Source organism: Leopardus geoffroyi, chromosome A2 (genome assembly GCF_018350155.1).
Source record: "Leopardus geoffroyi isolate Oge1 chromosome A2, O.geoffroyi_Oge1_pat1.0, whole genome shotgun sequence".
NCBI lineage: Eukaryota > Metazoa > Chordata > Mammalia > Carnivora > Felidae > Leopardus > Leopardus geoffroyi.
Genome location: NC_059331.1, coordinates 81,428,122 through 81,452,317, shown reverse-complemented (window position 1 = coordinate 81,452,317; position 24,196 = coordinate 81,428,122). Strand labels below are relative to the sequence as shown.

The 24,196-nt window shown below is 40.0% G+C and overlaps 1 protein-coding gene across 3 annotated transcripts in view; it reads right to left on the bottom strand.

Annotated features, from left to right (window-relative positions):
* RELN (reelin) overlaps positions 1 to 24,196 on the bottom strand; it is a 531,804-nt gene that overhangs the window by 74,497 nt on the left and 433,111 nt on the right. For all 3 annotated transcript variants that reach the window (XM_045494541.1, XM_045494542.1, XM_045494543.1), the window contains exons 31-41: positions 23,749 to 23,825; positions 17,251 to 17,409; positions 16,876 to 17,064; positions 16,094 to 16,367; positions 13,466 to 13,606; positions 13,183 to 13,360; positions 9,482 to 9,566; positions 8,457 to 8,639; positions 5,329 to 5,500; positions 5,128 to 5,230; positions 2,266 to 2,495 (exon numbers count right to left, since the gene is read on the bottom strand). In XM_045494541.1, coding sequence (XP_045350497.1) covers positions 2,266 to 2,495; positions 5,128 to 5,230; positions 5,329 to 5,500; positions 8,457 to 8,639; positions 9,482 to 9,566; positions 13,183 to 13,360; positions 13,466 to 13,606; positions 16,094 to 16,367; positions 16,876 to 17,064; positions 17,251 to 17,409; positions 23,749 to 23,825 — 1,791 coding nt within the window. The remainder of the gene's footprint in view (positions 1 to 2,265; positions 2,496 to 5,127; positions 5,231 to 5,328; positions 5,501 to 8,456; positions 8,640 to 9,481; positions 9,567 to 13,182; positions 13,361 to 13,465; positions 13,607 to 16,093; positions 16,368 to 16,875; positions 17,065 to 17,250; positions 17,410 to 23,748; positions 23,826 to 24,196) is intronic.

Sequence of the window (24,196 nt, the reverse complement as noted above, 5' to 3'; positions counted from 1 at the left end):
GGTGATTTCCATGACACTGGAGCACTGTCCTGTGACTTTACTGCATACTTCTTTAAAGAGGATTATTTTCATGTGGGAACTTGCTGAAACAAGTCTCAGTTGTTAAAAAAATTTAGCTCACGGCCTACAACTTATCTTTAGCATTGTTTCCTAGTTAATCCAATTCTTAGCTGAGGACAGGAGGAAATTAGAGGTCCATTAATGAGAAAGCCCGGTGGGGTGCGTGATTGGCTCAGTTGGTTAAGCGTCCAACTCTTGATTTTGGCTCAGGTCATGATCTCACAGTTTGTAAGTTTGAGCCCCACGTAGGGCTCCATGCTGTCAGTGAGGAGATTCTCATGGCATTTTCTCTCTTCCTTCTCTCTCTGCCCCTTCTCCGCTTGTGTGCATGCGCGCTCTCTCTCTCTCAAAATAACGAACTTAAAAAAGAGAGAGAGAGAGAGAGAGAGAGAGAAAGCTTGGGGCTGTCAACAATACCATAATGGTTAAGGTTTTGGTCATAGGTGTCTGTGTGATTGGCCAGTAGGCCTTTTCCCTGCCTATGCTAACTACATGGAGTTTTGACAGCTAGGCTTCTGTTCCATAGCTTAGCTTTCTGGCTGTAGATGAGTGACTCAGATTTTCTTTTCCAGAAAAATGGAATTAAGAGTTCCAGCACATGAGAACTATGATTTGCTGAGTGAGAGTAAAGTCGGCATGATAAAAATGGGGGTCACACACTCCTTTTGCTGAGGTCCTCACACTTTCTAGGTGGGGTCCATGCGACTTCCCCAGTATGCTTCCAGTAAGCTCTTCTACTTTTTGGTAAGCTTCTTTATATTTCCTGCAACATATAATCTTAAATAATACAACTGGTTTTGGCTGAAAAGTTTTTCCTGAGCTATTTCTCCCTGCCCTATTCTTCTACACACAATCCTCCCACCGTCCACAATGGCAGCTTTCTGGTTGTGCTGGCCGAACTGTTAGCTCTATCTTCTTGAGGACATTTTGCTTAGTAATGCTTTTTTTTTTTTTTTTTTTAACAGTTGGGATTTTCCATTGGGATGATATCTGGTGTAATAGCAAGAATTACCAAATGATGTACTTGAAAGCACAAAATATTCAAGTCCTTAGCAGTCAAATTATAAAAATTATGCTGATGATATGATGAGAAGCAAATGGATTTATGTTCAAAGAGAATGCAGACATGAAAATTCACTTTCACCCTTTTGGAAAAGTACTAGGTATTAGTAGTTTTGCTTGAAGACCCAAGCCTTCTAATTACGCTGAGTTTCACATTGGGAATGTAAATCTATTTCCATCTTGAAAGTATATTAGTACTTTCTTCTTTTCTTGACATCCCCTGAAAGAATGAGTTCTTTCTTCTGAGAGAAAAGACAAATTCTGAGGCAGCCTGCTTTGTTGACTTCCTCTCTTTGTTCACTTGTATTATTAGTTTTATATTTTGAACCATACTTTTCATTTCATTTCTATTAGAATTGAAGTCCTTTATCTCCAAATAGCTTTCAACAGAAGAGTCAAATATATGTAACAAGAATGCTGAGAGAGGTTGAAAAAGCAGAAATGCCTGGGGCGGGGGGTGGGGGAGAGAGTGGAGCAATTTTTTTTTTAATGAGACATCTAGATTTTCTGTGGGGTTCCATCCTCCAGCTGTGCCCTCTCCCTACACAAGGGACACAGGTAGATGTCTGAAAGTCATAAAATTCTTTTTTTTCAAACGTTTATTAATTTTTGAGAGAGAGAGAGACAGAGAGAGACAGAGCACAAGCTGGGCATGGGCACAGAGAGAGGGAGACACAGAATCCAAAGCAGGCTCAGCTGTTGGCACAGAGCCTGATGCGGGGCTTGAACTCGTGAACTCTGAAATGATGACCTGAGTTGAAGTCACACGCTTAACCGACTGAGCCACCCTGGCGCCCTGAAAGTCATAAAATTCTAACTGCATTTATATTGGGAGGTGGGGCAGGAGGGGGGAGAACTACATTAGGAGAGAATCGTATTTCTGTTGCTTCTTAAGTGATCTAATAAAGACCCATGGGGATACAAACCACTACAGGGTGGAGTCCATGGAGCGCTCTTTTAAATCTATCCTCAAACTATAAGTGAGTAGAGTCAGCTCAGTGTCCTATGTTTTGAACATCCAGTGATCTGCTGAAGCGGAGAATGAGGAAGAAACGTAAGCTGGAAGATGCCCCTGACGAAGTGGCAAGTCAAGGATGACATCAGCGAGAAAACCGTCCAGTGAGAAAAGTGCGGTGTCCTCACCCACAAAGGTGCAGCTTCCCGAAGTGCACAACCTCCCTCCTCCAGCCCTGGGTGGTCCCCGCGTAGTAGGTGCTGCTCGGGTGGTGCTCGGTGGAGCACAGGGAGCTGACATGGCTGCTGCTGTGGTAGCACAGGGGGAGTAGCAGGTGCCAGGTGGCCCCAAAGTCCCTTGAAAATTCCAGTCTGACCGGATCAGCAGATGAGCTATCAGTGGAGCAGCCAACATTGATCTTGGGGAAGAAGAAAAAAAATCATACAAATTACTTCGGAGCAACAAGCCTTGAAATGATTCACCACTTCATTATTTTCTCGAGAGTCCATTTTCCTGTGAACTGTCTTGCTGAAATATTTAACACTCTAAAATTCTGTTTTGCCTAACTGAGTAATATCATATATTACCTTCAAATAATAATTTTTTCATAAAGAACCTCAAAGGACCTCATAAAAATTTTATTTTCCCTCATTTTATAAAAAGCTAGGAAGTGGGGAAGGCAAAGTCTGGCAAAGAGTCCAAATTTTACCTCTGGCCTACTTTCATAGTCAAGCCAAGCAAGTCGTAATGAAAAGACCATTTCCTTATTTCTAACCACTAGCTGTTTGTTTATTTTTTTTTTCAGTCTGCTAAATAGGAAGAGCTTCTTTTAAAAAAAATTTTTTTAATGTTTATTTATTTTTGACAGAGAGAGACAGAGCATGAGCAGGGGACGGGCAGAGAGAGAGGGAGACACAGAATCTGAAGCAGGATCCAGGCTCTGTGCTGTCAGCACAGAGCCTGATGCAGGGCTTCAGCTCACAAACTGCGAGATCATGTCCTGAGCCGAAGTCGGATGCTCAACCAACTGAACCATCCAGGAGACCTGGAAGAGCTTCTGTTTTCCTTCTTGTGATGCCTTACAAATAACCCCCCAAGTTTTGCATGTGAAGAAACTTTAATATGTATTCAATATTAAAACAAAAGAAAATATAATTACTGTCACCATTTCCCTGGCACAGGGAGAGTGTTTCTCAGAAAGATCCTCTTAATCATTAGGTAAATAACCACTTCATTCCTTTTTCCACGCTTTCAAGTAAATAAACTAAAACTTAATTAAATAAATGCATATAATTCTTTCTATGAAATTTTCCCTTCTGCAATTGAGATTAATATTTTCTTGCTGTTGTAGCAACTGGATATATTTATAATTTTTGTTGTTGAACTTACTCCTTGTGCCTTTTGATGAGTAAACTATCAACATTTGATAAACTTCAACTACAGGCATTTGTTTCTACCTAGATCCTTTTGATAACAGAACAGGGCCACAGGCACTACTTTTTATTAACATGTAAGCATCAATTTACAAAATATAATAGTTATTTAAGTAACTTAAAATAGAATTAGAAAATAAAACAAAGTTTAAAATAGATACAGAATAATTTCTCCACGAAGGCATCATTTGGTCTCTGAACTTTTGAGAGGCAAAAGAGAAGTCTAATTTAGAGGCTACAGATAGTTAATCTAAAACAAATGTTCAACGGGAATGCAAGCTGGTGCAGCCACTCTGGAAAAAGTATGGAGGTTCCTCAAAAAACTAAACATAGAACTACCCTACGACCCAGCGATAGCACTACTAGGCATTTATCCACGGGATACAGGTGTGCTGTTTCGAAGGGACACATGCACCCCCATGTTTATAGTAGCACTATCAACAATAGCCAAAGTATGGAAAGAGCCCCAATGTCCATCGATGGATGAATGGATAAAGAAGATGTGGTATATATATACAATGGAGTATTACTCGGCAATCAAAAAGAATGAATCTGGCCATTTGCAAATATGTGCATGGAACTGGAGGGTATTATGCTAAGTGAAATGAGTCAGTCAGAGAGGGACAAAAATCATATGACTTCACTCATATGAGGACTTTAAGAGGAAAAACAGATGAACATAAGGGAAGGGAAACAAAAATAATATAAAAACAGGGAGGGGGACAAAACAGAAGAGACTCATACATATGGAGAGCAAACTGAGGGTTACTGGAGGGGCTGTGGGAGGGGGGATGGGCTAAATGGGTAAGAGGCACTAAGGAATCTACTCCTGAAATCATTGGTGCACTATATGCTAACTAATTTGGATGTAAATTAAAAAAAATAAAAAATAAAATAAAAAAAATAAAAAAATTTAAAGACCCATCTGAAAAAAAATAAAAAATAAAACAAATATTCACAATTTTGTTAATGCAATTAGGCACTATTTTATGCCTTCCCAAAGGTTGATATAGACCTCAGCTACGAAACAAGCACCTCTGAAAGTTAATGATATTGAATGCTGGCACAGCACACCCTTGCTTCTGCTGATTTTATCTAAGTCTTCAAAACACATAAAAGTTTTCTTTTATACATTATTAATTTGCTCTCCTCAAAATTATAAGGGGTCCATGAATATTAATGAAATACACAAAAATTATAAAAATAGTGTGGTGTTAAAATTCACGGCACCATGATACACATCACAGAAATGTGCTGGCAGGGTATAATGGTCATTATGTTGACTGGTTCTTAAACGCATAAAAACCGTGAAAACAACAACACAAGATTAGCATGGCTCTTTTCATTTTTAAAATGTTTAAAATAATTTATTTCAACAACTTCCCATTGTAGTAGGTGGGAGACTACGTAATACATAAAGGACAAAAATTCAGAAGTAAGCCTTAGTAGGACAATTGGTTCTGCTAATAAAAATGAATTGTGATGTAAAATCTTTTTTGGTCCTTGCACAAAAATGGGAAGTTATAATGCATGAAATTATCTGAGATTTTCCTTTGCTTTCCTGGCTTTTGTTCAAGATACAACTGAAAGCATTTCTGATAGAACAGAGTCAAGTACCTCAAATTGGATGATGGTGTTCTCATTCACATCCAGGTCACGAGTGGTAATGGAATGCTCACCAACTTCATTTGAAACAAATACCATAGCTGAATCTTCCTCACTGTTATGTAAGAAAACCAGAAATCCATTAGGGCAAAAGTTCATCATGATTTGTGTACAGCAGTGGTTTTATTTTTAGCATCTCAATTAAAGACTTACGGGGCTCCTTTCGAAGAATATGGGCAATAAAGACCAATGTTACCACCGGGATAGAAAAACCAATTGTCTTCTCTGGGTCCAAAGTCAAATGTATCCAGAAGCATCAGAGGGTTGTTTAGATTATTCCCATCAATAATGAAGTCGTCAACAATCCAGATTTCTTCTTTTTTACCTAAGGCATTTTGGGGTTAAAAAAAGGTTTTCCAATGGTACAAATCAGAGACATATTTTTGCTCAAGGAAAGAAAGTAAAGGATAGAAGGCAATCAGTGACAACAGGTTGGACATAGGCCTTCCAGAAAAAGAAACAGAAACTATATAACAGTGTACCTACAGTGGTTCAAGTAGGAGAAAAAATTAAGTTTTCAGTCATATTAAATTGACATAGCATGGAACAGCCTCACTGATTTCAGGAAGCTGAGACAAACAGTTTGTGAAAGTGCGCTGCCTTCCAGTTACAGTGGTGCTAACGACCCCCCCACCCAACCCCCAAGAATGGGATTTGAGTTATGTTTTCACGGTTTAGTGGAATCTGTAAGATATCTAAATCTGTGAAGATGGGTGATCAAGCCTGTGGATTGTAAACTGAGGTACACTAGTCTATCCAAGGAGAAACTCATGACCTTTTATTTTATTTATTTATTTATTTTATTTTTTAAATGTTTACTTATTTTTGAGATAGAGAGTGCCAACAGGGGAGGGGCAGAGAGAGAGGGAGAGAGAGAGAATCCCAAGTAGGCTCTGCTCTGACAGCAGTGAGCCCGATGTGGGGCTCGAACTCATGAACTGTGAGATCATGACCTGAGCCAAAGTCAGTCGCTCAACTGACTGAGCCACTCAAGTGCCCCAACTAATGAGCTTTTAGAGTCAACCCATGACTTAGCATCATGCTTTGGTCAGGTCAAAGGACTGTGGTCACTAAAACATTGGCCTAATGCATAATTTTATTTAATTGTTAAAAACTACACAGAAGAGGGGCGCCTATGTGGCTCAGCTGGTTGATTGTCTGCCTCTTGATTTTGGCTCAGGTCACGATCCCAGAGTTGTGGGATCGAGCCCCATGTTGGGCTCTGCACTGCAGAGCGTAGAGCCTGCTTGAGATTCCCTCTCTCCTTCCAACCCTCTCCCGTGCGCTCTCTCTCAAATAAAAATTAAAAAAAAAAAAACAAAAAAAAACGACAAAGAAGAAAATACCCTGTGTTATATACATTTTTTTTCTTAACACTTTTCAAAAGTTTTATGTTTATTTGAAGTGACATGGGAATGTACAGAAAACCAGTAAAATCACTACTTAGGCTGTCATAGAATTTGATTCAGCAGCATAGGCTGGGTGTTTAAAGATATTACTGAGTAGATAAGAAGGGCAAACCCAGGCTGCTTTTGCAAAGCAGTTTGGACTGAAGGAAACAAGGAGATAAGACCATGCCAAACAGAAACATCAGGATTCCCCAAGGTTGCTTCCTCACTGATTTTTACTTTTACTACAGTTCTTAAAAATAAAATAAAATAAAATAAAATAAAATAAAATAAAAGCATCTAGAGGGGCACCTCGGTGGCTCAGTCAATTAAGCGTCTGACTTCGGCTCAGGTCATGATCTCACAGTTCATGAGTTTGAGCCCGGCATCAGGCTCTGTGCCGACAGCTCAGAGCCTGGAGCCTGCTTCAGATTCTGTGTCCCCCTCTCTCTCTGCCCTTCCCTGGCTCATGCTCTGTCTCCCTCTGTCTCTCAAAAATAAATAAAAAGTTTAAAAAATCCATAAAAACAAAGAATCTAGAAATAGGAGCCTGTAGTTTTAAATGAAGTCACATGCGTCTCTCTAAATCTATCACTGTTCTAATTCAAGTAGTCTTCTCTTTTCTTGTTTTGGAAGCATTTGGTGAAACAGTGAAGAAAAATCAGGTAATGAGAGACTTAAATACAGAGAACAAACTGAAGGTTGCTGGAGGGGCAGGTTGGGGGGGGTGTGGCTTAAATGGGTGACAAGCATTAAGGAAGGCACTTTTCAGGATGAGCAGTGGGTGTCACACTTAAGAGATGAATCACTGGGTTCTATTCCTGAAGCCAAGACTACACTGTATGTTAACTAACTTGAAAATAAGTTTAAAAAATAAAAATAATAATCAGGTAAGCATTCTAATCATACCGTGAAGACAATGATCCTTTGGACTGTGAAACTCCCACATTTTTTTCTTTTTCTTTTCTTTTTTTTTTTTTTTCTTTCTTTCTTTCTTTCTTTCTTTCTTTCTTTCTTTCTTTCTTTCTTTCTTTCTTTCTTCCTTCCTTCCTTCCTTCCTTCCTTCCTTCCTTCCTTTCTTTCTTTCTTTCTTTCCACTTTTATTTGGTGATTTTAAAAGATTATTTTTACTGTTCATAATAAGTTACATTTTTCTTTGGTTTATGAGTTATAAAGTAAATATTCAGGTTAAATTTTAGAGACAGCAGTACAGTTTTCTTATCCATTTCTGTGTTACCTCTGCAAAGAATCTGCTTAATGTGATATCTCCATGCTTACTCAGGCCATTAAATGCATGATTTGGTAGAGTCTGGTCCTTTATAATCAGCAGTTAATAGAAATATTGGAAGCAATAAAACATTACAAATTTGTAAAATCATTTTCTGTAACCATTTGAAAATGCTATTAAATTATACATTCGCTTTAACTTATCACTGAAGCGAGTGTATGTGATAAGAATATTTTATCTAAGCCACTATCTGCTTGGTGTAAGTCCCTCTGTTTTTGTCATGGTATTTTGCTACAATGTTGTTCTATCTCACTACTGAAATGCCACATTCAGAAGAACTATGTATTCCTAAATGAATTTAGCAAGAATGTAGTTATAGTTGATGAGTGGCTAATGATAATGCTGAATTATTTTTTAAAAACCTTAGCTCTGTAAGAGGCTTTTGCTATATTTACATTAGCAAGAGAACTTATGAGTCAAGTACAAACAGGTGATAAAGATATATAAAGTTAAATATTCATTGAGACTCCTCAAAAGGGAAGCATGCAAAATGTGTGTTACAGACAACTAAACCACTCGTTGACAAACACTCCCTCCACATCTTAGAAACACACGTTAAAAGGTCACAGTCAGTTTTGATCATAGGAGAACACGGGCATTCTTACCATTATTATAAGGCTGCCAGAGTCTGAATCTTGTAGCGTTGGTTTGGGCAGTATATGGCAAGGGGACATTAATGAAAAGTATGTTTGTTGTTTGAGGGAAGTAAAATTCATCCATTAGGAGCCAAGTGATTCCCCCATTGATGGAGAATTGTAATAGAATAGAGTGAGACCTCTCTGGGGTACCTAAAAAGAAGATAACCACAGGCATAAAACATATTGTGATAAAAATGGGGAAGTGGTATGTTCTAAGAGACTATTCTTCGGGCATTGATGCATAAGCTGACCTGTATTTGCATAGAGGCTTTATAGTCCAAATGCTTGGGAGGCAGCTTAAAGCTATGACAGGTGGGGCTTTCTGTATGAATGTATCTCAAAATGCACACCAGATCTTAGATTTTCACATGACAGTATCTCTCTCTTTCTCAGATATGAACACATATCTTTCTATATTTCAGTTAGGAAATATTACATCAGAAAATTTTGATTCTACAGGCATCGCAATTTTACAAAAGGTCAAATGTTTAAATCTTAGGATACAAGCAAAAATCAACTTGAAAGTTTATTATATCCAAATGGCATTATTTGTCGAGAAAATGGTTTAGTATTAATATGAAAGGTCATAGTGGCAAAGAGCTGTCTCTTTTGGGTTCACATCTGTCAAAGAAAATCCAAAATTTCCATAAGTTAAAATTTTAAAACACAAAATCCTTACACCTAGGAAGTGGTGGTGGAAAAAAGACTCAGGGACATGATGATAAATTTACCATAGAACTAGCATGATTACTTACTACACCTATACGAAATTATTGCAAAATCAGTAGTTACCTTACCCTTACATTAAGACGAACTTAGATTATAGAAGCACATTTGTGAATGTTTATTTACTCAAGTTTATGTTAGTTCTTCCATGTAAGAGAATCTATGGGCCTCAAATCCATTTTTTCTTTGTGGGGGAGTAATTGTGCAAGGTAAGAGGGAGTTCTTCTGAAGGGAAATAATGAATTCTACCCATTGAAATAGCTTACCTTTTGCTATAAATCTAAGTGAAAACTGGACATACATAGTATTGGTACAGTCGAGATCTCTTGAAATAAACATCCTCAGTCCTTCCTGAAAACAACAACATATCCGTTAAGCAACTTTATTTTATCTGCAAAATTATTTCCCTTTGACTTTTTTTTTTTTTTTTAAATTTTTTTTTTCAACGTTTATTTATTTTTGGGACAGAGAGAGACAGAGCATGAACGGGGGAGGGGCAGAGAGAGAGGGAGACACAGAATCGGAAACAGGCTCCAGGCTCTGAGCCATCAGCCCAGAGCCTGACGCGGGGCTCGAACTCACGGACCACGAGATCGTGACCTGGCTGAAGTCGGACGCTTAACCGACTGCGCCACCCAGGCGCCCCTACCTTTGACTTTTAAACACTTAACTTGTATTAACGAAGTAATAGATACATATAAGTAATGATCAAGAAGCAATGTTTGGTCCAGTTCAAAAGGAAAAATTGATGATTTTCCCTTTCTTGAGGCTCTCATGTCCTATGATTGCATAACACAATTTCATTGTCTCAACTCTATATCCACGCTATGCTGTGACTTTTATGAAAAGCAGTGCAAAAATGATAGCATTACATATCTACAGGCCTTTTTAAAAAAGTTGCCTCCTTTGACCACAGCATGCCATGAGAGGAGTAATGAGGAATCAGACGGAAATTCTCTGCCAAGTGAGCCTGCTGGAAGTTGGGAATTAATAGGTAACTTTTACAGTGTTCCAAGGAGTCTCAGGAACTTACTACTCCTTTGTGCATGCTGACAGCCCTGGGAGGCTCTCATTCAGGCTGACACAACACCCTCCAGTTGGTCAAGTTAAATAAGGCATAACTAAGCAAGTCCCCATGCTTCGGCTGTAACTGTTCATGCAGAGAAGCCAAAGAAGAAAGAAAGCGATCACATTAGCTTTGGTAATTTTTTCTGCTAATTAACTATTTCTGGTTGCCTGGGATTGACAGCTCCGTAGCTTGTTTTCTCCGTGTGTTTAAAGCACTGCAGTGACAGCCAGGAAAATAGAATTTCTCTATGCACATGTCCTAAGGTACAAATAGGCATTACTATTTAGTTTCTTACTTAGCTACGACTTCTGAATGAAGTGACTCTGGCGACATAGGGCTATGTGATACTGAATGGACACTGGATTTCTTAATTTTCAACTAACAAACACCCAATGTAATTTTAGCTAGAGAAAGTAAACTCTTCCTCTTTTTCTTAATATTTACTAGAAAGCACAATGCTCAACAACTGAAAAATTTTAAATAGAACTAATTTTGTCATGGCAACCATATTACTGAATGTCTATAACATGCTGGGTTCTAAAATAGACACTTCTTTAAAACACATAAACTTGTAAGGGCAAGAAATTATTATCTTTCTGATGCACAGAAGGAAACTGGTACTCGGAGAAAGTAACTTGCTCAAGATTGTACAGTTTAAAAGCAGTAGTGATAGAATTCAAACCCAGATATGTCAGACTGTGAAACTTATCTTCCACCCTTTACGGGACACCAGTGTTTGGTTTATTAAATCATCTTTGGCTGTGGGGAGAAGAAAGCCAGATAATGCTAAATTTAGAATTTGAGAATGACTTAATACTGTAATGAAAAAGTAACCGCATGCATACGTATCCCTGAACTTTATAACGCATAGATTCAAGCTTCTAGGATTGAAGGTTGCATTTGAAAATCCTTCTATTCCCAATCTTCGTTTTTCTTTTATCCTAATAACTCACTGCCCTGATCAGTCTGTGGCATCTAATCAATACCTATTCTTCATGTCTTACTGTCTCTCCTCCCTCCCTCATACTCTGATAAGCACAAAGCCTTGAAGGGTCTCACAGCTTGGTGCCATGTAGAGGTGGAGGTTATGAGGAATGGTGACTTCTTCAACTTGCCATGAAAAAGCTCTGAGGTGGGTAGTTAATAGATCCAGCTAATAAAGATCCCTTACTAACAGTAAGTTAGAAGAATATGATGACTCTGCCCCCTTGATTATGGAATTTAAGGATAAAGTGGTTCCCGTGGGCAAATACAGATTAGCCATAAAACGACCATTTCATGTTGCATCTTGTAGGAAAGACTGTGTAGAAAGTGGGCATGACCTACATGAAAGTATGTTTCACGTTTGCAGTATCGGCTTATAGTTCGGCCCTTGATATTAATTACATGATGGAACTTGTAGGCCCTGCTCCTGTGTATATTCTAGCTCCCATAGATAGGTTTCTTTTCTCATCCTTTTTCTGGATTCATTAATCCATTTGGGCTAAGTGTGGGAGTTCTTTGCTATCCAACAAGCTATTTGAATAGCTGATAGTGCTACTGAATCTATAAACATTAAAGAGGTACTATCATTTCCTTTTTTACAAAAGAATGCCTTTCTAGGTCAAACTGCAGGCTACTGAATGGCACATGCTGAGCCCTCTCTCCATCTTGCAGGGCTGATAGATAATATGTCTAACACGTATAATGCTTGGCTGCTTTTGCATTTGGATGGCTAAAGGGAAAATAGAAAACACCGTGTGTCTTCCTCCTTTATAGGATCTAGGGACCAGGTTAATTCCATTACTTAAAAATTTATCAGGTAAAGATATTTAAATCATGGAAAGTCTCAGGGCTTCCACTTTTTTGGTCTTGTCCCTGTTGCAAACAGATGGGAAGTGAGCCAGTGGTCATGAGAGCTAATGCCTCAGACAAGACTGAAAACACACAAACATGCACGCACACACACACACACACACACACACACACACACACACACAGAAAAACTAGTAGTTTCCATCCTGAAGGGTCCCACCTCCATTTCTTTGGCCTCTCATAGCTCTTAGGGACTTATAAATCTCTCAAACCCCTAAGGGTTTTTTCTCTCTCATCCAAGCTTGAAAAGAGTTCAGGATTCAAACAAGGGTGATAAGCAGTATCTATCAGCTATAATTGAAAAAGTTCCAGAGTGTCCAATTTTCTAAGTATTAGGTGTTCATCATTAGGGTTGTACAGAAACCCATGCAGATTATTGTTAAAGATTTCATTTGCACATCTAGATCAGCTGATTTCCCCATGCTGGGAGATGCAATAAAGCATATATTCACACAGGAAGATGTGCCAACCGGTACAGTGCTTCACATAATTGCTTAACGTCTCTCTCACCAGACATCTAGGTTGAAATACAAACACATACTAACAATGTCCGAGAATGCTAGGTCACTTGACTCACAAGTTTGGCTTTCTTGAAGTCATGAAAGGGCTCCATTAACAGGAGGAAAAGGGGGGAAAAAGAAAGGAAATGGCAAAGACCTTTTGTAAAATCAGTTTCTACAATTCTACAAGTTATATATTTAACACCACATAAACCGCTACATTCTACAAGTCAAGACTCTAGAAACTGCATATGCATAATTTGTGTGTGTGTGTGTGTGTGTGTGTGTGTGTGTGTGTGTGTGTGTATAATTCCAGCAGAAAGTAACGGAGGTCTGATTATCAAAGTAGAGGAAAGATTTTATGCCTAATTAATCCTAAAGAATGACTGTGCTGAACAGAGGAGGAAACATGGTCCGGGCTAGCAGACAACAGCTAGGTATAAAATTATGCATCATCTGAGAAGATTCAGGAATGCATTTGTGTGGAGCAGTGTGTGAGGAAGGAATTCTGGTAGCAGTGTAGAGGAGCAGAATCTTATCTAACCCCTTTAAAGATGAGTGATGTTCCAGATTTGATGGTTTCGCCATTCAGATTCCCCCTCTCCGCACCATACACTTCAGGCCAAAGGTCGGGATGTAGGTTTCCGTTGAAATCATCCTTAAGAATCGAGGGCAGGGGGACCATGGGCACACAGTAGGCTCCCCCAAAGCCCCGGTCACACCTAAGAAAAAAAAGGAGTGGTGGAAAGGCATTCTTTGTCATGAGTTCAAAAGCCATTTTTATTTTTGCAGGGTAAAGAAAGAAACTGCCAGTTTTATTGACTTACACACAGCGTCCAGCATCGCAAATCCCTCTTCCTGAGCACATCCAGGGGCACCCTGAAGCCAGCACAACATTGTCAATAGCCCAGGAGTCTGCCCCCATGGTGTAGTTGGACTGAATCCACCTGAACCGGGTCCTGGGAGATCTAACCAAAGAAAACACACTTGGTTCGACAAGCAACCCTGACAGTAGGAGAACATTTATTTTAACTCTCCTTTCACTTCGAAGAGCCCTCCTCCCCATTCCAATTTCCTTTACTTCAAAATACTCCCTTCTCATACCAAGTACTGGGTGCCCTTGCCTGCTGAACCCACCAGCAAGAGAGTAGAAGAAAACGTGTTTTTTAAATATTTCACCCTTTCTTCCATGCAAGTGTCTCTGAATGCACCTGGGACGGGAAAGTTATTTCAAACTATCGATTTATTCTGTGTTCGAACAGCGTGTCCGATTTTGATTTTTGCTTTCAGGCATTTACTGTCGTTCAGGATGGGAAAAGAGATGAAAGATGATACACATGAGAAAAGTTGGAATCTCATAAAGTTCTTGCCTTGAGGTCCCTGTTCTACTGTCCCTAAACGGTTTCTGAGACACTAAAATGGAAGCCCCATGGATATTTTGCCTCCATTTTGGTGCCTGGGGTTCTAGCTCCCTAAAGTTGAGGGTGAGAATGATGTGAGGTGTTCCCGTATTTTCTTTTATATTTGCAATATGCAACTTGGAATAGACTGTCAGAAGATCACCTTATCTAGAAAGATATGCAGCTTTAACAAACAGCAGTCACAGACCCTTATTTAGGAACAGATCGCACAGAATTTTGTTAGTTATTTGGAATGTGGAACACAGTCTACTTGAAGAACAATTTCAATAGTAACGTTTTAAGGGCTATTGTTTCCCCTACACAAGTACTCCCTCAATGCAACATGGCTGCCAGCATGGTGGCTTGAACAATGTTAAAGCCAACTGGCTTAGGCCCATATACGTGGCCCCTTCATCATCTGACCTCTTCCCTTGTCTTATCTTTCCCTGTTTCTTGCCTCATAATTATACTCCAGCAATACCGAATCCTTGAATTTCCCCATCAGCTCAAGCTTTTTCTGGTCTTTGGGATTTTGTTTTGGCTTACAAAGCATAAATGCCTTTCCATGAACCCTTTTCACCTGCACAAGCTCTACTCGCTTATTCAGTTCACACACTGGCTCCTCCAGGAATCTCTCTCAACTCCCCCAAAACTCACTTAGGTAGTACCCCACTGTGTTTCAATAAAATCCCTATTATCATGGTCACCATTTTATATCATAAACAACTGCTTAGATGTATGTTATCCTAAATAATATATTTGGATCCTGGCGTCGGCTTATTCATTCTGTATCAGTGTTCTAAAACATAACAGATATTCAATATATGTTTGTGGAATAAAAATAAAGTGAATAAATGAGTTACAGGTAAGCACTTGTTAAAGCTCTGAGGATCCAGAGGAAACAATTTTAGGTTAAACAATGAAATCCTTTGGTTTCCTGCATTTTTTTCCTCCACTTGGTTGTGCATCTCTGAATCAAAATTGAATCAGCTAAATGGGAACCACTATAAGTATTTGATATAGACAGAATTTAACACAGGGAACTGGAGGCATAGTTAGTGCCAGAGCTGAGAAGCCAACAGGGGTGGGTGAGGAAACCAGAGTTGAGCAAAGTCAGGAGGCCACTACCAGTCCAAGCTGGAGGGGCAGAGGGAGCAGACATGGTTGCTGGTGCCCAGAGGCCAGGGTTACATGGAGGGCTATCTCCAGGGAGCTGGAGCCACTGAAGTTGGCCAAGATGCACTTGACACGGAAAGGGAAGGGGGAGGAATGTCCTGGTTTATCTCTCTTTCTGCTCTGATTATCCTGCCAGTGTCTGCCATTACATCTATCAGGAAGCCAGCCGATGCAGGAAGCTGGCAAATGCAGCCTGCAGAGGCCAACTTGCCTGTCATTCAGAATGTAGTAGTGGCGGGGAGAGGCAGGAATCCAAGGGAAGCAGTCCCAGGATGGCACAATCTCTAACCAGCCACCACAGTGCACACTGGTTCCTAGAAAGATCCCCAAATCACCCAAATGCCTAAACCCCCAAAGTGGAAGCCTGCTGTAAGCCCTCATACAACTCCTGACAGTGATCTGAAATATGCCAGGGAGGGGAAGAAAGATAAAAAACATAAGAGTGTTCCAAAGGAACCAATTTTTTATTCCTACTGTGGTATTGAGAATGAAAAGAAAGAAACTAAGGGTACTCTTCCATATGTATGTGACTTTACATACTGCTTGACGTGAACAAGTATCACTCTGGGGCTATTGGGTAGATACTTATTTTTACAGCAGCACAGAACCCATTTTTACAAGTCAATCTGGTGGGCAGACTTCATGTTCCCAAGGAAAAGTTGAGACCTGTAAAACTTTTGGAACTCATTCACTACATTTAAAAAAAAAAAAATCTCAACCCATAGCACCTTGTACCTTTACTTGTTTTTCCTCCCCTGGCATACCCCACGCATAATTATCATGAGAGAGTAATAGAATTGCCAAGTAGAATTGCAATTATTTTCAAATTAGGTGACAGGAATCTAAAGTTCTGACATGAAGCCAAACAACAATTCTCACATGGTGGCGAGGGGAAGGTAGACAGTGATTCGCTTCCAGTTCTGGAATCTTTCTGAGGTGTAAACGGAACTTTCTGTGTAGTGCAGACAGCCAATGGTTGGAGGAACACACTCTTCAGTGACGAGATGCCAGTCCCTGCCATTGTTTAGAGAATACTGGAGCTGCACACTGTGGGCGTCGCTGAAGGGCTTGCTACACCCCATGCTCATTTCAAACTGCAAGAAGGTCGATGCTGACACGTGGAAGTCCCAGGTCTCAGCATAACGAGGTTTTCCTACAAAAAAGGAAGAGTTTAATGGTAGCACATAATTGTTCTCTCTTTGCTTATTTGGCATCTGTGCTTGTAATGAACACTTTCAATAGCAAATGAAAACCATGTCTTATCTGAAGTGACTTCTTATCTCCCAATTAACTGTTGTTATTTGGGTTAGCCTAGACTTGGACATATGGCAGGCTGCTAATTTGAAAAGCGTTACCACCTTGAAGAGTCTTACATCTGCAATTCTGCAAATTATGAAACATGGGAATGTCTTCAGAAGAGATGTTTTGCTCTGCTTTCAAGAAACCTTAGATCACACATGAAGGACGGTTCTAACGCAGGCTGCCATTGAATGCACTGAGTTGTAGTAGAGGTCAATCCAACTCCTTTTGTCCTCAAGGGTCTCCCCCAGCACAGGCAGTTATGTACACAGTTTTGCATTAGACAGGCTCCTCTTGGGTTTTAGCTCATTTAGTCCTCTAGTTAATTAAATATTCTCCCCTTATCTGGTGAAAATATATACCTATGTTTTCAGTGAATATCAGAGCAGTATCCATAGAGAGACAGTCAATGCCGACTTGACCTCCTTGTATTCGGTACCAGCTGGCTTGCAAATCTATGGAGCCATCAAATTTGTCCTGAAACCCAGTTTGAGAGCTGTCATTCATTCCTATAAGGACATCATCCAAGGCCCACTGGGCTGAATGCTTGCCTGCAATCAGATGAATAAAGGCAGTTAGAGAAGGTTTATTACAGAGCAATATGAATACCTTTATGATTGTGATTTTAAATCATATTGTCTAGAAACTGAAAGCAAATTAAGAAGCATATAGCACAATGCAGCTTTAACTGTGAGCTCTCAATGCTACCAGGGAGGGTGGGGTGAGTAGTAACTTGCCATGTTGGGGTTGCCACCATCGAAAAGCTGTAGCGGAGGTCTTCGCCTCCCGTGGCAGGTCAATGGAAATGATCTGTGGTTCCAGAAATGACATGAAGTCCAACTCTCGAAGCAAATGCCAGAGTATGCCGTTGTCATTTGAATACTGAACAACAAGCCCTGAGTTAAAAGACATAAATCCAGTTACTTGGACAGCTTTCCCAGAGGCAAAAAAGGCAAGGAACAGTATTTTTTAAATGGCAAGACTGCAGCAGAAACTTCAAATTGCATCTCATAGAATGAGCGCACATTCATCTAACTTCCAAGGAATGAATTAGTAGACCTGAAGGCTCATCAATTCCTTGACAGTTTCTAATGCACCAACTCCCAGGAAATAGAGAGAAAAAAACCCAAAAAACAAAACCATAAGCTTTTTAAAAGACTACTCAGCTCTGTATGAGTGATGAGTAGGTTGGTAAGGGGGTTGTAAAAATCCACTCCAGATCATGCATTTGAATTTTAGATTCTGTCCTGAACATTACCAAGTCTCATATCATTATTATACACTCAGAAGAAACATCTCAATCTCCTCGGCACAAAATCAAGTAGTGTTTTTTTCTGCCGAAGCACAGACAGTAAGTAAGCATGGCCCAATCTGAAATTCTATTCAACAGAAAGATCCTTTTACTGGCACTTCATACTTTGTCAGACTTTAGTTGCTGAAGCTGAAATGAAGTCATTTACTAAATAGCAAAGCAGAAAATTCACTCCCCTCCAATGTTAGTTCTGTCTTCCTTTCTGAGTCACCCTTCCCCTCTTCATCCACTCCATCTACCCAACACCCCTTCACCTGTTGCCAAAGTGACATGATCTATGGACCTGCTCATTAAAGTTACGGACGACATGTGCTGCCCCTGCCACCTCTTCTGGAAACTTTTCTATTTTAAAAGAGGACATGGGGAAAGGGTAAGGTTGGATGCAAAAAAAAAAAAAATTGCTAATGATGAAATGGCAGGAATCAACAGGGTATCTATCTATCTATCCATCCATCGGTCTATCCATCCATTGTTATTGATGGAAAGGGCAGATGGCTTCCCTGCATCTATCTAATTGTCTATCCCATAACTGTTCCTAAGACTGCATATTTATAATTATGATGGGGGATACCAAAGTACTTTCTGGGTATTCATAGAAATTATGTTTGGTAAAGTTGTATTTGTTATACTAATTTTGTAATACCTTAACCTTTTTGGAAAGTTTTAAAGTTTACTTATTTTGAGAGAGAATGCACACACACATGTGCATGAGTGGGGGAGGGGCAGAGAGAGAGAGGGAGAGAGAGAATCCGAGTAGGCTCTGCATCGTCAATGCAGAGCCCGATGTGGGGATTGAACCCACGAATTGTGTGAACTGAGACAAAACCAAGAGTCGGACACTTAACAGACTGAGCCACCCAGGAGCCCTAGAAAATTTTAAATCATTAATGGTACATACAATAACTTTTTAATTTCTACATTATTGACTGATAGGAATTTCTTAATCCTTTTATCATGCTGAACAACTAAGAGTTTACTAAAACTAAGTTTCAGGAACTATTAGGATAAAATATAGAACCAGAAGAAAGCCTTTTAAGGCTAATTGATTGCACATGGATTTATTGTCACCACATCTGACAAGGGAATGATGCCAGGAACAACAATGACTAACATGCAAAAAATGAGAAATCTCGGGAAAATTAATCTTACCATATTTAAAATAGATATCATCATTTTTAATGAGAGCATAAAAATAGCACAAAGAAGAGGAAATCTTTGGGGAGAGAGCGTGATGTATACGGGTGTAGTTAGATTGGCAGTTAGAGCTTCAGTGGGTGGCTGTAGATGCATGTATTGGAGGAAGAGAGTCAACTAAAGTTCATGAAGAAAATGGCAGGTAGTCTGTTTCTGGTCTTTATTCTAGTTAAGTTGAGGAATGGCTGACAAAACTCTCGCCCCTAACCCTTGATGTTTGCTCAAAATACGTCCTATTGGCTTTTAATGTGATTTTGGGTGAAAGAGCGGACACTTCAAAATTTAGTTTTTCTTGTGGTTATTAATTTGTGTTGACAGGGTTTACATTTAATTAGATGAGAGAGAGAGGGAGAGAGAGAATAATTTAGACAGTCATCTGTCTGGGGGGGTTACCTATTCAGAAGGTAGATTACAGTACCAGAAAGGAAGCGTCATGAGAATAAAATCTCACTGGCTGGTCCTTTCTAATACCCTCTACTCAAAGTATGGTCTCAGGACCAGCACCTGTATCAGCTGGGAACAGGCTTTACCTGTGGTGGTTTAAAACATGTCCACAAATTCTTTGACACTCTTCCCTTCAAAGAGTGGAGCTTAATTCTCCTTTTTTTGTGTGTGTGCCATTGGACTTAGTAACTTACATGTAATAAGCAGAATATCGTAGGAATGACAGTGCCTGACTTTTGATACTAGGCCATAAAAAGCATTGTGCTTTCTTCCTTGCTCTCTCTCATGGATCTCTTGCTCTGAGGAAAGCTAGCTGACGGGTAATAGGGGACACTCAAACAGCCAAGGGACAGGTTCACACAGTGAGAAACTGAGGCCGCTTGCCAAACAGCCATGTAAATGAGCATCTTGGAAATAGATCCTCCAACCCTGGTTGGGTCTTTAGATGACTGCCCCCCTCCTGGCTTTTATCTTGTATGCAACTTTATGGGAGATCCTGAGCCAGAGCCACCCAGCGAAGCTGTTCCTGAATTCCCAACTCACAGAAATGAGAAGATAACTAATGTTTGTTGCTCTAAGCCACTCAGTCTTGGAGAAATTTATATCAACCCAGTTCTGCTGAATCAGAACCTACATTTTGAAGCTTCCTAGAGGATTCAGGTACCAATGAGAAGCATGACTCAAGGGGTCCATATTCCATTTGGTTTCTGCTTACAATCCTTCTCCTCATTTGCTTTTTTAGGAGGGTCACAAGAAAGTCTAGGATTAGGGCCCAATCCCAAAGGACAATAAAGGAGTACCTTCCAGAGAAGTATGAAAGAATGAAGGAATGCAAGAAAGGGAAATAGCAGTATCTATACTTTATGTAAATTGTTGAGCCCCATTGGCTGTGTCATCTGACACATGGCACATCTGAAAAAAAACCCAAGCCATTTTAGCTCATCTACTGAGTGTTTTCGGCATGTACAACATTTCTCTTTTTAAATTACAACTCCATCTGCGTTCTGCCCAGTCTTTTTGAAAATAGCCTAATTTTGATTTTAATTCCAAATATGTAAATTAATGCTTCAGCTTGAGTAAGTAAAAAATCTTTACTTTCATCAACTGGAAGAGATTTGTTCAAGGATTTAGGCAGATTTACATTTTAACAACCCGTTTTCCAGACAAGGCCTAGAAACGCCTGTGGGGTGTCAATTACAAGGCTAGCAATGAGTTTAAGAAAATGGCTCAAGAGCAAGTTGAGAAAAGTTGCTTGTTGCTAAAAGGATCTTAAGGGAATCTGCCCTGAGGCAACAGCACTCGTGGTCAGAGGCTAAGTGTAGAGCAGAACTTTCATGTCTATGACAAGCGGATGCTTCCCAGAATACTCTGGTCAGTTCTCTTCTTTAAAGTTCATATGCACATAGGGATACGGATCTGTGATTTTCAGAAGAGTCATACACACAATTGCTACACTGTTCCAACCACCAAGTATTTTGCAGTCATTTTATTACCAAGATTAAAGAAAATGTTAAAAAGCTCTATCTCTCCAATCAGGAAATAAGGTCTTGAGGACAGGACCCTGTCTTCCTCTGTAGCCCTCAAAGCTCCTGCCTGTGCCCTGGGGGCAGAGAACGTGTTCCATAAATAGTCACGTGTTTTGAACTACTTGTTATTTCTGTAGGGCGATCTTGTAAAAATTTACATAAGATTATGTCGTTGCCTGGGCTAAGAGCCCTCAGCTGGTGTCCAAGATGCATGGATTCAGATCCCATCTCCTTACCGTGGCTAGCAAGGCTCTCTGCATAACGGGACTTCTGCCCCTCATCTCCAGGAGTTCCAAGCCACACTAGCCTCCCTCCTTCCTTCCTTCTTCCTTCCTTCCTTCCTTCCTTCCTTCCTCCCTTCCTCCCTTCCTCCCTTCCTCCCTTCCTTCCTTCCTTCCTTCCTTCCTTCCTTCCTTCATCTCTTTCTCCCTCCCTCCCTCCCTTTCTTTCTTCCTCTTAAACTATTTTTTTAATGTTTTATTTATTTTTGACAGACCGTGCACAAGTGGGGGAGGGGTAGAGAGATGGGGGGACAGAGGATCTGAAGCGAGCTCTGTGCTGACAGCAGGGAGCCCAACGTGGGCTCGAATTCATGAACCATGAGATTATGACCTGAGCCGAAATCGGATGTTCAACTGAGACACCCAGTCACCCCCACACTAGCCTTCTTTCTGTTCTCCAACATCAGAATTCTTTTCTACTGGCCTTTGTTGTTTCTTCTGACTTGGAAAACTTGCCCTGAGCTCATCCTGTGCTGCCTCCTTTTCATCCTTTAGATTTCAGTTTAAATGTCACTTCCTCAGTGAGCCCCCTCCCAGATCACTCTATCTAAATCAAATCTCCCCATCAACAACTGGCCATTTCTTCAGGTGATTTATTTCTGTCCAGCCTGTCAATTTAACATCTTACTTATTTCTTTTCTTTATTGTCTATTTTCTGATTCTTCTCACTAAAATGGAAGTGCCCCTATGGATGGGGCTTTTGTCTGCTCTGGTCAGGGCTTCTTCCGCTTCTGGCACTTGGTGGTTTGGACTTGGGGTCCCCTTCACCACACTGTCTCTTTCTCTCTGCCACATGGTTGGCAACACCTAGAATCTATCCAGCAGCAGCTTGTCCTGCATGCTGGAATGAGGACCTCAGATGAGCCTCAATGAAAATGTAGCACTAAGGAGAAATCTTACTGTTTTAACCCACTGAGATTTAAAGGGTTGTTCCTTATTGCACCATAACCTAGCACATCTTGAATAACGTGTCACATGATTGGAGACACTGTATCCACAGCCTAGAATGGGCGTGGCTTAGAGCAGATTCTTGAATAAATCTTTGTTGAAGAGATTAGGGAATGCAAAATGGTCTGTATAACGTTATAAACTTTTAAAGAAACTTTTACCTCTACAGAAACTTTTACAGAAACATCTACAGATGTTTCAGTAAATATACAATCTGGATAATTACTAGACTAAAAGTACTGAGATATTCAGAAAAAGTCATGAAACGTTTCAGTTAGTGATGACATGGCCAAGGACATTTAGGATTGACCATTAGAGCTATCACTAGCTCCATGGACTCACAGTACAGTTTAAGCCAACATGTTTTTTATTTTATGTTTTTTTTTTAACATTTATTCATTTTTGAGAGACAGAGAGAGACAGAGCATGAGTGGGAAAGGGGCAGAGACAGAAGGAGACACAGAACCCGAAGCAGGCTCCAGGCTCCATGCTGTCAGCACAGAGCCCAATGCAGGGCTTGAACTCACAAACCATGAGATCATGACCTGAGCCGAAGTCAGATGCTCAACCGACTGAGCCACCCAGGTGCCCCTAAGCCAATATGTTTTATACAGTCATGCCTGAGATAATAAACTTACATACTACAAAACTCTTTATGTGCCTTTTATGAGATCAAAGTTTGTAGGAGGACCCTTCTGAGAAGCCCACAGATTTTGTATTAGGGAAACTCATATTTGGGTTCCTTAAGGATCCCATCCTACTCGCAGAGCTCCTGGAGGCCACTTATATATGTTACAGGCCTTTTGCATTTTTTTCAGAACTGAACCACTGAGGCAGGAGATGGTATGGATGCCTAGAGAAGTGGAGTTCTGGGCAAGGAGAGAAGCAGTATGCAGGAGGTTAAGACATCCATTCTGGAATGTGTATCAGTGGTTTGAATCCCTGCTCATTCACTTACTGACTGCATGATCTTGGGTAAGTTGCTTGACCTGCTTGTGTCTCAGTTTCTCTATCTGTAAAATTGGACTAATAGTACCTATGGCAAAGAGGTATGATGGAGATTAAATGAATTAACAGATAAAACACTTGGAATAGTGCCTTGCATATATCAGGTGCTCAGGAAAAGTTAATGTTTATCCTTACCAAGAACTGCTCCTTCTACCAAAGGATGCTAGTACCCCCAGAACGTTTATGGCCAGGGTCTGATCTGCATTCAGTAAATAACACCCTATGCAAAAACTTCTAGCCCCGCACTAAATGTAAAAGTCTCTTTTTCTTCCTATTGACAGTTATAAAGGAATTGCATTCCTTAAAACAAATAGACTCTGATAGGATCCATGAGCTTTTCAGGCTTAAGGATCTAGATGAGGAACCTAAGACATCATGGCTCCATGCAGCTAGCCATTTAATGATGCAAAACAGAAGAGAAAGAAAGTGTCTCAGTTTGCAAAATCCTGGCCAAACTTTGGGAAGAAAAAACACTAATGTGCCAATAGTAACTATAATTTCTATAGAAATATAGCAGCTTACCTTCATTTCTAGCTCTTGGTTTGATGCAGGTAATCCCTGAAGTTTTGCTTCCAATTTGTATATAAAACTGAACGAGTCTGGTGAAAAAAACCCCAAAAACCCAAACTTCAGTTTATTCATAAATAGGTAAGTTCAGAAGAGATTTAACCTTCTGTGTTTTGACACAGAAAATTAAAAAAAAATTCTGTAATTCTGAAATGTTACTTTTAAACACAAAGGGCATATGAAAATCAGAAGCTGCATAGATTATGTAGCAAGTTAATTCTATAAGCATTTTAAAAAGTTTCCTAACAACCATTAATTTTATTCTGCAACAATGATTTAAACAAAAGGAAACAGTTGAACTTCACTTCATTGTGACAGTCTGGCATAATTTAGTGAAATCACTGAAATGGTCATTCCTTAGATTGAGATCATACTATTCTTGGAAATTCAGGATGAAGAAAAA